General features: G+C 49.5%; 2 protein-coding genes across 3 annotated transcripts in view; one reads left to right on the plus strand and one right to left on the minus strand.

Annotated features, from left to right (window-relative positions):
• wdfy2 (WD repeat and FYVE domain containing 2) overlaps positions 1-15,526 on the minus strand; it is a 187,790-nt gene that overhangs the window by 53,396 nt on the left and 118,868 nt on the right. The window lies entirely within an intron of this gene.
• Positions 1-15,526, plus strand: part of dhrs12 (dehydrogenase/reductase (SDR family) member 12) — a 66,151-nt gene that overhangs the window by 11,750 nt on the left and 38,875 nt on the right. For both annotated transcript variants that reach the window (XM_078232173.1, XM_078232172.1), the window contains exons 2-4: positions 18-151; positions 6,714-6,796; positions 13,120-13,215. In XM_078232173.1, the coding sequence (XP_078088299.1) occupies positions 18-151; positions 6,714-6,796; positions 13,120-13,215 (313 nt within the window). The remainder of the gene's footprint in view (positions 1-17; positions 152-6,713; positions 6,797-13,119; positions 13,216-15,526) is intronic.

Genomic DNA, 15,526 nt, shown 5'->3' on the forward strand with positions numbered 1-15,526 from the left:
CTGTTTGTATCCTGCAGAAGTGGGTACCAAGCTGCAGCACAACAGTTTGCTCCAAAGGACCTGGACGTTGATTTGTCAGGAAGGTGCTTCCTGATCACTGGAGCAAACAGTGGGATTGGCAAGGCCACAGCACTGGAAATTGCAAAACGGGGTGAGTATTCCCACAATCTAGCATTATTCCTGATGATTGGTATTTAGACTGTTTATACAGGGGGCTTGGTGCAGTGACGGGGGAGGCATGGTGGCACAGTGGTTAGCACTGTTGCCTCACAGAGCCAGGGACCTGGGTTCGATTCCCGGCTTGGGTCACTGTCTGTGCGGAGTCTGCACGTTCTCCCCGTGTCTGCGTGGGTTTTCTCCGGGTGCTCCGGTTTCCTCCCACAGTCTGAAAGACGTGCTGGTTAGGGTGCATTGACCCGAACAGGCGCCGGACTGTGGCAACTAGGGGAATTTCACTGTAACTTCATTGCAGTGTTAATGTAAGCCTTACTTGTGACTAATAAATAAACTTAATAAAAAGATGGTTAGCCTAGGAGCAAGCTGCACATCAGGACACCTATTCTGACGGTGTTTTGCCTTCGACGGAGCCTTGGATGAAAGAAGGACGTTGATTTTCCAGAGTATCTTTCAGGAATTCAGACTGTCCCAAAGCACTTCACAGCCAACGAAGTTTTGAAGTGTCCCCACTTGTCTTCATCTAGGAAATGGATCGATCTCAGTTTTTTCTAATGTTCCCTTCTCCTGTCCCAAAGATGCTGTTATGCATTGACAATGGTTCTACAGGCACAAATAGCCTTCAAGGGTGGCACAGTGGTTAGCACTGCTACCTCCCAGCGCCAGGAACCCGGGTTCGATTCCAGCCTTGTCTGTATGGAGTTTACACATTCTCCTCGTGTCTGCGTGGGTTTCCTCCGGGCGCTCCGGTTTCCTCCCACAGTCCAAAGATGTGCAGGTTCGATGGATTGGATGGATTGGACATGCCAAATGCCAGGGACCTGGGTTCGATTCCCGGCTTGGGTCACTGTCTGTGTGAAGTTTGCACGTTCTCCCCGTGTCTGCGTGGGTTTCTTCCAAGTGCTCCGGTTTCCTCCCACAGTCTGAAAGACGTGCTGGTTAGGTGCATTGACCCGAACAGGCGCTGAAGTGTGGCGACTAGGGGAATTTCACAGTAACTTCATTGCAGTGTTAATGTAAGCCTTACTTGTGACTAATAAGTAAACTTTACTTTACTTTAAACTGCCCCTTAGTGTCCCAAAATGTGTAGGTTAGGGGGGATTAGCAGAGTAAATAGGTGGAGTTATGGTGCTAGGGCCTGGGAAAGATGCTATGTCGATGGGCCAGATGCGCTGTAGGGGTTCCATGATCTTCTATGATCCATTTTCCTCGGCCAAGTGCACGTTTTACATGTGTTAGTCTGGATAGCAAGCGCTCACAGAACATTCAACAGTGAAAAGCATTGCAGTTGAGAGATTGGGTAAACTGGGGTTGTTCTCCCTGGAAAGACGGAGGATGAGGGGCGACCTAATAGAGGTGTATAAAATTATGCAGGGCATAGATAGGGTGAACAGTGGGAAACTTTTTCCCAGGTCGGAGGTGACGAACACAAGGGGTCACGGGGTCAAGGTGAGGGGAGCAAGGTTCAACACAGATGTCAGGGGGACGTATTTTACACAGAGGGTGGTGGGGGCCTGGAATGCACTGCCAAGCAAGGTGATTGAGGCGGACACGCTGGGATCGTTTGAGACTTATCTAGATGGCCACATGAACAGACTGGGAATAGAGGGATACAAACAAATGGTCTAGTTGGGCACATGAGCGGCGCGGGCTTGGAGGGCCGAAGGGCCTGTTCCTGTGCTGTATTGTTCTTTGAATGGAACTTTTGGGTATATCTGGCTTAATGTTTAAATATAAATTCCAAACGGATGGTCTTATCTTGGCAGGTCATGAAAAGCCCCATCAGTTTAGGACAGAATTCAACTGACTTTTGGGCTGCGGGATAATGATGTCCCAGCCTGTTTTTTCTGTATCTCAACCAATGCCTACAGAGCCTGGAATAGTTGCATGGCCATTTGAATCTCCAGTGAACTATACTAATGAATGATGAGATGTGGGTTTGAGATTGCACCTTCCCACCAGACAGGTTTTATCTGACGTCACTTATTCTGTCACGAGTGATTGCTAAACAGAGACAAAAGTCAAGAGATGAGTCGGCAGAGTTTTTAAAAATTCATTTGTGGGACACGGGTATCGCTGGCTGGCCAGTCTTTATTGCCCATTCCAAGTTTGCCCGAGGGCAGTTAAGAGTCAACCACATTGCTGCGGCTCTGGAGTTACATGTAGACCAGACCGGGTGAGGATGGCAGATTTCCTTCCCTACAGTTTATTATTAGTCAGAAGGAAGGCTTGCATTAACACTACAATGAAATTCCCCCAGTCACCACATTCCGGTGCCTGTTCAGGTCAATGCACCCTAACCAGACTGTCATCCAGAATGTGGGAGGAAACCCACGCAGGCACGGGGAGAATGTGCAGACTCCGCACAGACAGTGACCCAAGCCGGGAATCGAACCCGGGTCCCTGGCGCTGTGAGGCAGCAGTGCTAACCACTCTGCCACCCTGATGGATATCTCGTGGAACGTAAGCATCTAGAGTTTGGCAATGAAGGTTGGAGTGCTGGATTCAATGGTGTGAGCATTAATACAAGTTTTAGGCCTTTAGTCATCCTTGCTCTTGCACAAGCCCCCTCCCCAAAAAGGGACAAAGGACCAGTTGGCAACTGTGTATTGAGACAGTTGAACCCTGGTTGGGGATGAGCAATAAATGCAGGCCAAACCAGCAACGCCACATTCCACAAATTTAGGGTGGCACGGTGGCACAGTGGTTAGCACTGCTGCCTCACAGCAGCCGGGACCCGGGTTCAATTCTGGCCTTGGGTGACTGTCTGTGTGGAGTTTGCACATTCTCCCCGTGTCTGCGTGGGTTTCCTCCGATGCTCCGGTTTCCTCCCACAGTCCAAAGATGTGCGGGTTAGGTTGATTGGCCATGATAAATTGACCCTAGTGTCAGGGGGATTAGCAGGGTAAATATGTGGGGTTACAGGAATAGGGCCTGGGTGGGATTGTGGTCGGGCAGACTTGATGGGCCGAATAGCCTCCTTCTGCACTCTAGGGATTCTATGATTCAAGTTAATCACATGTAGGCCTAAATTTGGCTGACAAAATTGGGGACAAATACTGTTCAACTGGTTGGCCTCTGGTTGGCCCAGATAATTAAGAACTAGGAGCAGGAGTAGGCCATCTGGCCCCTCGAGCCTGCTCCGCCATTCAATAAGATCATGGCTGATCTTTTTGTGGACTCAGCTCCACTTACCCGCCCGCTCACCATAACCCTTAATTCCTTTACTGTTCAAAAATTTATCTATCATTGTCTTAAAAACATTCAATGAGGTAGCCTCAACTGCTTCACTGGGCAGGGAATTCCACAGATTCACAACCCTTTGTGTGAAGAGGTTCCTCCTCAACTCAGTCCTAAATCTGCTCCCTTTTATTTTGAGGCTATGCCCCCCAGTTCTAGTTTCTCTCGCCAGTGGAAATGACTTCCCTGCTTCTACCTTATCTATTCCCTTCATAATCTTATATGTTTCTATAAGATCTCCCCTCATTCTTCTGAATTCCAATGAGTATAGCTCCAGTCTACTCAGTCTCTCCTCATAAGCCAACCCTCTCAACTCCGGAATCAACCTAGTGAATCTCCTCTGCGCCCCCTCCAGTGCCAGTATATCCTTTCTCAAGTAAGGAGACCAAAACTGTACACAGTACTCCAGGTGTATCCTCACCAGCACCTTATACAGCTGTAACATAACCTCGCTGTTTTTAAACTCCATCCCTCGAGCAATGAAGGACAAAATTCCATTTGCCGCCTTAATTACCTGCTGCACCTGCAAACCAACTCCTTGAGATTCCTGCACAAGGACACCCAGGTCCCTCTGCACAGCAGCATGCAGCAATTTTTTACCATTTAAATAATAGTGCTGATTATTTTGGTTAGGATCTGAACCGGTTACGACTGCTTTGTCCTTCTGGCCACTTTTGTCGTCATCCTCCTTGCACTCTCTGCCCCCCACTTCTTCCAGCTTGTTTGGTCACTAATGGGGTGGCACGGTGGCACAGTGGTTAGCGCTGCTTCCTCACAGCTCCAGGGACCCGGATTCAATTCCCGGCTCGGGTCACTGTCTGTGTGGAGTTTGCACGTTCTCCCCGCGTCTGCGTGGGATTCCTCCGGGTGCTCCGGTTTCCTCCCACGGTCCAAAGATATGCAGGTTAAGTACATTGGCCATGCTAAATTCTCCCTCGGTGAATCCGAACAGACGGAGTGTGGCGACTAGGGGACTTTCACAGTAACTTCATTGCAGTGCTAATGTAAGCCTACCTGTGACCAATAAATAAACTTTAACTTTTAAGGCTTCAGAGCTCCCTGCGAAAATCTTCATCTTAGATTTGCCAGTTACCCTCTTAGCTTTACCTCCTGTACCATCATCTTTCTTTCTTCTCCTTGACAATACACACTGCTTTGAGATGTTTCCTTGCAGTCCATAGGACTCTGAAATCGGCCCCGCAGGTGGAGGAGGTGGTTAAGAAGGCGTATGGTGTGCTGGCCTTTATCAATCAAGGGATTGAGTTTAGGAGTCCGGGGATAATGATGCAGCTATATAAGACCCTCGTCAGACCCCACTTGGAGTACTGTGCTCAGTTCTGGTCGCCTCATTATAGGAAGGATGTGGAAAAGATTGAAAGGGTGCAGAGGAGATTTACAAGGATGTTGCCTGGATTGAGTGGCATGCCTTATGAGGATAGGATGAGGGAGCACGGTCTTTTCTCCTTGGAGAGACGAAGGATGAGAGGAGACCTAATAGAGGTGTATAAGATGTTGAGAGGCATAGATCGGGTGGACTCTCAGAGGCTTTTTCCCAGGGTGGAAATGTCTGCTATGAGAGGACACAGGTTTAAGGTACTGGGGGTAGGTACAGGGGAGATGTTAGGGGGATGTTTTTCACACAGAGGGTGGTGGGCGAGTGGAATCGGCTGCTGTCAGTGGTGGTGGAGGCGAACTCAATAGGGTCTTTTAAGAGACTCCTGGATGAGTACATGGGACTTAATAGGATGGAGTTATAGGTAGGTCTAGAAGGTAGGGATATGTTCGGCACAACTTGTGGGGCCGAAGAGCCTGTTTGTGCTGTAGTTTTTCTATGTTTCTGTGTTTCAGTCGAAGAGCAGGATAGAAATGCAAGTAAAAACAGCTGTTATTTTTTGCATTTATTCCGAGCAACACGAGCTCTTTGTTGTTTTATCTTAGACTGCATGATTGCATTCATCGTAAAAATTGTGAAATTCTCTTTACGTTATGTTTGTGAATGAAAGGCATCGAAACTACGTCCAGCCCAGCAGAGATGTTACTCAGTGTGCAGTTAGCAACCAAAACCTCTTACACTGGGCCTAAGCCCAGTGAATGGGTTAAAAGTGTTGCCGTGTTGAGTTAATCTGAAACTGCACAAAACTCTTCATTGTATTTGAAGGTGGAGGGCTTATCATTTGACGACAATAATCCTATTTTGTAACTTTCGATTTCTCCAGATTTCAGTGTGTCGTTAAAAAGCTGTAACATTTAGACCATAAGTTGGAAGCTTGACTGATTTACGCAAGTTTCCCCTGAGCTGCGAGACTGCAGAACTCATCAGGCCGTTACCAATCTGGGCACTGGCTAACAGCTGTGGTGTTAAAATGGAATGGGTCCACATCCTCCACTTTGATTTTTTGGGGCAGCACGGTGGCACGGTGGTTAGCACCGCTGCCTCACAGCGCCAGGGACCCGGGTTCGATTCCCGGCTTGGGTCACGGACTGTGTGGAGTTTGCACGTTCTCCCCGTGTCTGCGTGGGTTTCCTCCGGGTGCTCCGGTTTCGTCCCACAGTCCAAAGATGTGCGGGGTTAGGTGGATTGGCCATGCTAAATTGCCCCTTAGTGTCAGGGGGACTAGCTAGGGTAAATATATGGGGTTACGGGGATGGGGCCTGGGTGGGATTGTGGTTGATGCAGACTCGATGGATTCTATGATTCTATGAACCTTCTGCCACTGTATCTTTCCACAGCCAAAGGCTTCCTCTGCCCTGTGATGGTTGCAGGAAGCAAAGCCAATGCAAGCTCCGGCTGCAGTCCCTCTCTGTGTCCTGCCTGCTCTCAGACTGGCTTACCAACTTGTCCTGGAGTCATTTTCGAGGACGCTGCTGCTAGCAATCTGGGAGGAAGGTCATGGAGATATTGAAATGGTTTCCTTTTGAACAGATCAGTATTTCTCCCCGTGTCTGCGTGGGTTTCCTCCGGGTGCTCTGGTTTCCTGCCACAGTCTGAAAGACATGCTGCTTTGGTGGATTGGCCACGCTGAATTAACCTAGTGTCAGGGGGAATTAGCAGGGTAAATATGAGGGGTTGTGGGGATCCCTGGGTGGGATTGTGTCGGTGCAGACTCGATGGGCCGAATGGCCTCCTCCTGCACTGCAGGGATTCTATGGTTGTAATTTCCAAAGAATGGAAGAAAAGGCAGTGTATTTACTGCAGCATACTGTATGGTGTTGGAGGGAAGAAGGCTATTCCAGCACTTTACCTTGATCTGCTATTCTGAGTGCTGAATGTTCCATTTACTAAGTCTTGTCTTCTCCAGGGGGAACTGTTCACCTTGTTTGTCGAAACAAAGAGCGTGCGGAAAGGGCCAAAGCCGAGATTGTGACTGAAGCCAATAACAAGGTCAGGGAGTCATCGATCAACCGTTTTCTGAGGCGTGTGGAAATTTAATGGCTGTTTTTATTCACTCTTAGAACCATAGAAAATTACAGCTCAGAAACAGGCCTTTTGGCCCTTCTTGTCTGTGCCGAACCATTTTATGCCTAGTCCCACTGACCTGCACTTGGACCATATCCCTCCACACCCCTCTCCTCCATGAACCCGTCCAAGTTTTTCTTAAATGTTAAAAGTGCATTTACCACTTTATCCGGCAGCTCATTCCACACTCCCACCATTCTCTGCGTGAAGAAGCCCCCCCTAATATTCCCTTTAAACTTTTCTCCTTTCACCCTTAACCCATGCCCTCTGGTTTTTTTCTCCCCCAGCCTCAGCGGAAAAAGCCTGCTTGCATTCACTCTATCTATACCCATCAAAATCTTATACACCTCTATCAAATCTCCCCTCAATCTTCTACGCTCCAGGGAATAAAGTCCCAACCTATTCAATCTCTCTCTGTAACTCAGCTTCTCAAGTCCCGGCAACATCCTTGTGAACCTTCTCTGCACTCTTTCAACTTTATTTACATCCTTCCTGTAACAAGGTGACCAAAACTGTACACAGTACTCCAAATTCGGCCTCACCAATGCCTTATATAACCTTACCATAACACTCCAACCTTTATACTAGATACTCCGATTTATAAAGGCCAATGTACCAAAGGCACTCTTTACGACCCTATCCACCTGTGACGTCACTTTTAGGGAATTCTGTACCTGTATTCCCAGATCTCTCTGTTCAACTGCACTCTTCAGAGTCCTACCATTTACCCTGTACGTTCTTCTTTGGTTTGTCCTTCCAAAGTGCAATATCTCACACTTGTCTGCGTTAAATTCCATTTGCCATTTTTCAGCCCATTTTTCTAGTTGGTCCAAATCCCTCTGCAAGCTTTGAAAACCTTCCTCACTGTCCACTACACCTCCAATCTTTGTATCATCAGCAAACTTGCTGATCCAATTTACCACATTATCATCCAGATCATTGATATAGATGACAAACAACAATGGACCCAACACCGATCCCTGCGGCACACCACTAGTCACAGGCCTCCACTCAGAGAAGCAATCCTCCACAACCACTCTCTGGCTTCTTCCATTGAGCCAATGTCTAATCCAATTTACTACCTCCCCATGTATACCTAGTGACTGAACCTTCCTAACTAACCTCCCATGAGGGACCTTGTCAAAGGCCTTTCTGAAATCCAGGTAGACAACATCCACCGCCTTCCCTTCATCCACTTTCCTGGTAACCTCCTCGAAAAACTCTAATAGATTGCTCAAACATGACCTACCACGCACAAAGCCATGTTGACTCTCCCTAATAAGTCCCTGTCTATCCAAATATTTGTAGATCCTATCCCTTATCACACCTTCCAATAACTTGCCCACCACCGACGTCAAACTTACTGGCCTATAATTTCCCGGATTTCTTTTGGAACCTTTTTTAAACAACGGAACAACATGAGCCACCCTCCAATCATCTGGCACCTCCCCCGTGAATACTGACATTTTAAATATGTCTGCCAGGGCCCCTGCAAGTTCAACACTAGCTTCCCTCAAGGTCCGTGGGAATACCCTGTCCGGTCCTGGGGATTTATCCACTCTGATTTGCCTCAAGACAGCGAGCACCTCCTCCCCTTTAATCTGTAAAGGTTCCATGACCTCCCTACCTGTTTGCCCTATTTCCGTAGACTCCATGCCCGTTTCCTCAGTAAATACGGATGCAAAAAAACCATTTAGTATCTCTTGTAAAAGCTTAGTCAGGATGTGGGCACCATTAAAATAGAACATCCATCCCTCGTTGTCCTGAGAAGGTGGTGGGTTACGGGGATAGGGTCTGGGTGGGATTGTGGTCGGTGCAGACTCAATGGGCTGAATGGCCTCCTTCTGCACTGTAGGATTCCATGATTCTATGATCCCATTAATAATATTAAATACATTTAATACACACCAAATATTTCATCACGAGTTATAGGAAATGCTTAATCATTCATATATGAGTAGAAATATCATCAACTTCAAATGGTAAAAATAGGGTGGCACGTGGCACAGTGGTTGGCACTGCTGCCTCACAGCGCCAGGGTCCTGGGTTCGATTCCCGGCTTGGGTCACTGTCTGTGTGGAGTTTGCACATTCTCCTCGTGTCTGCGTGGGTTTCCTCCGGGTGCTCCGGTTTCCTCCCCCAGTCCAAAGATGTGCAGGTTAGGCCATTGGCCATACTAAAATTGCCCCTTAGTGTCCTGAGATGTGTAGGTTGGAGGGATTCGTGGGTAAATATGTAGGGATATGGGGATAGGGCCTGGGTGGGATTGTGGTCGGTGCAGACTCGATGGGCCAAATGGCCTCTTTCTGTACTGTAGGGTTTCTATGATTCTATGATTCCGGCCTCGGGTCACTGTCTGTGTGGAGTTTGCACATTCTCCCCATGCCTGCGTGGGTTTCCTCCGGGTGCTCCGGTTTCCTCCCACAGTCCAAAGATGTGTGAGTTAGGTTGACTATCATGGAATCCTACAGTGCAGAAGGAGACCTTTCGGCCCATCGAGTCTGCACCGACCACAATACCACCCAGGCCCTATTCCCATGCATTTACCCTAGCTAGATCCCCTGACGACGAAGGGTCAATTTATCATGGCCAATCCACCTAACCTGCACATCTTTGGACTGTGGGAGGAAACCCACGCAGACACGGGGAGAATGTGCAAACTCCACACAGACAGTGACCCAAGCCAGAAATCGAACCCAGGTCCCTGGCGCTGTGAGGCAACAGCGCTAACCACTGTGCCACCGTGCCGTAATGATTGGCCATGCTAAATTGACGCTAGTGTCAGGGGGATTAGCAGGGTAAATGTGTGGGGTTACGGGAATAGGGCCTGGGTGGTCAGTTCAGACTCGATGGGCCGAATGTCCTCCTTCTGTAACTGTCTGAATTCTATGAAAAGAAATATTTGCACTTTGAACGTAGTGGGAGCTCTCTCACGGTCAATGTGGTGAGCACCGGCATGTACCTCACTTCACTTCTCCCTTATGTACGGATCACTTCAGTCATACTGTAGGGAAAAAAACGAGGTGGCCGGACGTCAGCGGAATGCAGCAACCCTGCGTGCGGTCAACAAAATATCTCGTGGGCCACTGTCAGAACCCAGATGGGCCACATCTGGCCCCTGGGCTGCTCACCACTGGTGTGAGTTAGACGTAGGTCCAGGCAGGTAAAGACGGCAGGTTTCCTTCGCTAGGAGGTGTTAGTAAAGTGATGTTTGTTAGTGCAGAAATCAAACAGCTTCATGGCTACCTTTATTACAAAGAACAAAGAACAGTACAGCACAGGAAACAGGCCCTTCGGCCCTCCAAGCCTGTGCCGCTCCTTGGTCCAACTAGACCAATCGTTTGTATCCCTCCATTCCCAGGCTGCTCATGTGACTATCCAGGTAAGTCCTAAACGATGTCAGCGTGCCTGCCTCCACCACCCTACTTGGCAGCGCATTCCAGGCCCCCACCACCCTCTGTGTAAAAAAACATCCCTCTTATAGCTGAGTTATACTTCGCCCCTCTCACCTTGAGCCCGTGACCCCTCGTGAACGTCACTTCTGATCTGGGAAAAAGCTTCCCACCGTTCATCCTATCTATCCCCTTCATAATCTTATACACCTCTATTAGATCTCCCCTCATTCTCCATCTTTCCAGGGAGAACAACCCCAGTTTACCCAATCTCTCCTCATAGCTAAGACCCTCCATACCAGGCAACATCCTGGTAAACCTTCTCTGCACTCTCTCCAATGCCTCCACGTCCTTCTGGTAGTGCGGCGACCAGAACTGGACGCAGTACTCCAAATGTGGCCTAACCAGCGTTCTATACAGCTGCATCATCAGACTCCAGCTTTTATACTCTATACCCCGTCCTATAAAGGCAAGCATACCATATGCCTTCTTCACCACCTTCTCCACCTGTGTTGCCACCTTCAAGGATTTGTGGACTTGCACACCCAGGTCCCTCTGTGTCATTGTTGGCAAATTGTTGGCAAATATCATTGCTAAAACAATTCAAATTCTCAAACTGCCATGTGGGATTTGAATTCGATGAACAACATCATCATTCCTGCACGGGGCTACAGTTCCACATCTGCCTTTTAGAACCTTGCCTAACCAACGATTCTTTCATTTTGGACCCCTATCAGTGAGTGTGGACAGTATGTTTGGCCCCCCAGAACACCACAGCTGATCCTGACTCTTGGTTTTCCACAGGACAGATGATGATGGCTACTGGTATTATCACTAGACTATTCATCCAGAAATTCACCTCATGTTCTGGAGTGATGGTGAAATTTGAATTCAATAAAAAATATCTGGAATTAAGAATCCACTGATGACCATGAAACCATTGCCGATTGTCGGAAAAACCCATCTGGTTCACGGCACGGGTGGCACAGCGGTTAGCACTGCTGCCTCAAACACCAAGGACCCAGGTTTGATTCCCTGGGTCACTGTCTGTGTGGAGTCTGCACATTCTCCCCGTGTCTGCGTGGGTTTCCTCCGGGTGCTCCAGTTTCCTCCCACAGTCTGAAAGACGTGCTGGTTAGGGTGCATTGAGCTGAACAGGCGCCGGAGTGTGGTGACTAGGGGAATTTCGCAGTAACTTCATTGCAGTGTTAATGTAAGCCTTGTGACACTGATTAAAAATAAATAGACTTTACTTGAGCCACGGGGGGGAGATATTGGGCAGCCGAAGAAAGCTCGGGGTGGGGGTTTTAAGGCAGATCTTAAAAGGGGGAAGAGAGGTGGAGGTGCGTAGGGAGGGAATCCCAGAGCTTGGGGCCTCAGCAGTTACATGTGTGCCCACTGATGGTGGAGGGATACAAATGGAAGATGTTATATAAGGCATTGGTGAGGCCGAATTTGGAGTATTGTGTACAGTTTTGGTCACCTAGTTACTGGAAGGATGTAAATAAGATTGAAAGAGTGCAGAGAAGGTTCACAAGGATGTTGCCGGGACTTGAGAAGCTGAGTTACAGAGAGAGATTGAATAGGTTGGGATTTTATTCCCTGGAGCGTAGAAGATTGAGGGGAGATTTGATAGAGGTGTATAAGATTTTGATGGGTTTTAGATAGAGTGAATGCAAGCAGGCTTTTTCCGCTGAGGCTAGGGGAGAAAAAAAACCAGAGGGCATGGGTTAAGGGTGAAAGGAGAAAAGTTGAAAGGGAATATTAGGGGGGGCTTCTTCACGCAGAGAGTGGTGGGAGTGTGGAATGAGCTGCCGGATAAAGTGGTAAATGCGGGGTCACTTTTAACATTTAAGAAAAACTTGGACGGGTTCATGGATGAGAGGGGTGTGGAGGGATATGGTCCAAGTGCAGGTCAGTGGGACTAGGCATAAAATGGTTCGGCACAGGCAAGAAGGGCCAAAAGGCCTGTTTCTGAGCTGTAATTTTCTATGGTTCTATGGTTCTATTTGCAGGAGGCCTGAACTGGAGGAGCTCAGAGATCCTGGAGGCTTGTAGGGTTGGAGAAGGGTTAGAGATATGAAGGAGCGGGACCACGGAGGGACTTGAAAACCAGGATAGAAATGGTTTAAGATGAGGGCAGTGCGGGTCAACAAGCACTCGAAAAAACTAACCGGATTCTCAGAGATTTTATATCCAGCATCACGTTACTTCATTCAACAACAAAATGTGCCTGAACTGTTCTGCAAAGCAAGTTCCTTGTGCAGAGATGGTGGGACAGCGTTGGGGGAGCTGGATTTCTGTAATGAACATGTCCTATCCCAAAAGCTAAAGGACCGCTTACCTGAAAGTTGAGTTTGAGAGCCATTTGGCTTCGCGTCAACGTAGCACAGTGGTTAGCACTGCTGCCTCACAGCGCCAGGGTCCCGGGTTCGATTCCCGGCTTGGGTCACTGTCTGTGTGGAGTTTGCACATTCTCCCCGTGTCTGCGTGGGTTTCCTCCGGGTGCTCCGGTTTCCTCCCACAGTCTGAAAGACGTGCTGGTTAGGTGCATTGACCCGAACAGGCGCCAGAGTGTGACGACTAGGGGAATTTCACAGTAACTTCATTGCAGTGTTAATGTAAGCCTTGTGACACTAATTATAAACATCCAAAGCTGTGCGGGTTAGGCGGATTGGCCATGATAAATTGCCCCTGAGTGTCAGGGGGACTAGCCAGGGTAAATGCATGGGGTTGTGGGGATAGGGCCTGGGTGGGATTGTGGTCGGTACAGACCCGATGGGCCGAATGGCCTCCTTCTGCCCGTAGGGATTCTATAGTTCTATGAAATTGACAGTTTGGTCTCTCTTTTTAAAGGAGGTTTATATCCATATTCTTGACATGTCAAAGCCCAAGATGATCTGGGAGTTTGCAGATAAATTCCAACAAGCAAATGGCAAGCTGAATGTTGTGGTAAGTTTTTTTAAATTAACATTTCACTCAATAATCTCCCTTCCTGTTGTCTTTCTAAAGATAACAAATCACAGCACTCTGCATATGGAAAGGCAGAGAGTGAGTGATGATGGAGAGGGTGAGCAGAGAGTTGAACGAATCGCTTAAAGAGAAGATTTTTAAAAGGAGGGGAACGAGAAGTTCAACACACAAGAATTCAGTGATTCCCCTACCAAACGTCAACTCAGTTAATGTTGTTTCACTAAAACACCCCGAATCGTGTCGATATATCCATTTCACACCGTCCGCAGCACCGATAGACTTCCTTCACTGTGGCTTGGCTCCCATAACCTTCTCCCTCTCCCTCTCCCTCAGTCCCTCTTCCACCCTCTCCCTCTCCCCTTCTCCCTCAGTCCCTCTCCCTCCCCCTCCCTCAGTCCCTCTCCCTCAGTCCCTCTCCCTCAGTCCCTCTCCCTCAGTCCCTCTCCCTCAGTCCCTCTCCCTCAGTCCCTCTCCCTCTGTCCCTCTCCCTCTGTCCCTCTCCCTCTGTCCCTCCCCCTCTGTCCCTCCCCCTCTGTCCCTCCCCCTCTGTCCCTCCCCCTCTGTCCCTCCCCCTCTGTCCCTCCCCCTCTGTCCCTCCCCCTCTGTCCCTCCCCCTCTGTCCCTCCCCCTCTGTCCCTCCCCCTCTGTCCCTCCCCCTCTGTCCCTCCCCCTCTGTCCCTCCCCCTCTGTCCCTCCCCCTCTGTCCCTCCCCCTCTGTCCCTCCCCCTCTGTCCCTCCCCCTCTGTCCCTCCCCCTCTGTCCCTCCCCCTCTGTCCCTCCCCCTCTGTCCCTCCCCCTCTGTCCCTCCCCCTCTGTCCCTCCCCCTCTGTCCCTCCCCCTCTGTCCCTCCCCCTCTGTCCCTCCCCCTCTGTCCCTCCCCCTCTGTCCCTCCCCCTCTGTCCCTCCCCCTCTGTCCCTCCCCCTCTGTCCCTCCCCCTCTGTCCCTCCCCCTCTGTCCCTCCCCCTCTGTCCCTCCCCCTCTGTCCCTCCCCCTCTGTCCCTCCCCCTCTGTCCCTCCCCCTCTGTCCCTCCCCCTCTGTCCCTGTCCCTCTGTCCCTGTCCCTCTGTCCCTGTCCCTCTGTCCCTGTCCCTCTGTCCCTGTCCCTCTGTCCCTGTCCCTCTGTCCCTGTCCCTCTGTCCCTGTCCCTCTGTCCCTCTGTCCCTCCCCCTCTGTCCCTCCGAGCTTCCAGCTTCACTCCTGGCTTTGAATTCAGGTTCTCTTTCCGAATTTGCACTGGCAGCCCAAGGGTGGCACAGTGGTCAGCACTGCTGCCTCACAGCGCCAGGGACCCGGGTTCGATTCCCGGCTTGGGTCACTGTCTGTGTGGAGTTTGCACATTCTCCCCGTGTCTGCGTGGGTTTCCCCGGGTGCTCTGGTTTCCTCCCACAGTCTGAAAGACGTGCTGGTTAGGTGCATTGCCCATGCTAAATTCTCCCTCAGTGTACCCGAACAGGCGCCAGAGTGTGGCAACTAGGGAAATTTCACGGTAACTTCATTGCAGTGTTAATGTAAGCCTTACTTGTGACACTAATTAATAACCTTTTCAGGGATTCTATGACTCCTGGCTTCCATCTAGTGGCAGAGGCTGGTTTGTGCGGGTAGTTTTGGGACTTTAGCTGCTACTTGCACGAACCAACTTCAGCCACAAGATGGGGCAGGGTCAGCCTAAAGGTACCATGTACCGAAGTGAGTGCTGTAACTTAAAACAAATATTGTGTTCCTTTTATGTTTAGAGATGTATTTTATTTTGCAAGTTATTTCAGCGAGGAAGGCACATTTATTGGCGTCACGGTGGCACAGTGGTTAGCACTGCTGCCTCACAGCGCTAGGGACCCGGGTTCGATTCCCGACTTGGGTCACTGTCTGTGCGGAGTCTGCACGTTCTCCCCGTGTCTGTGTGGGTTTCCTCCGGGTGCTCCGGTTTCCTCCCACAGTCCGAAAGACGTGCTGGTTGGGTGTAATGACCCGAACAGGCACCGGAGTGTGGCGACTAGGGGAATTTCACAGTAACTTCATTGCAGTGTCAATGTAAGCCTTACTTGAGACACTAATAAATAAACTTTATTGTCCTGTATTTCAACTTGCACACAGTTTATTCTGGGTGAGGAATATCTGAAGGAACCTAACTCCTGCCTTAATACTGATTCCTATGGGAATCCGTGACTCATTTGACTTTAAGTCCCAATTCTCAGGAACGCAGACAGAACATCGAGTACAGACTTGCTGTGTCAGTCAGGGCGATTTGCCGTCATCCATTTTGATTATTGTCCAAGACTGTTGGCTTGTCTG

The sequence above is a fragment of the Mustelus asterias genome, chromosome 17 (assembly GCF_964213995.1).
Source record: "Mustelus asterias chromosome 17, sMusAst1.hap1.1, whole genome shotgun sequence".
NCBI classification, from domain to species: Eukaryota; Metazoa; Chordata; class Chondrichthyes; order Carcharhiniformes; family Triakidae; genus Mustelus; species Mustelus asterias.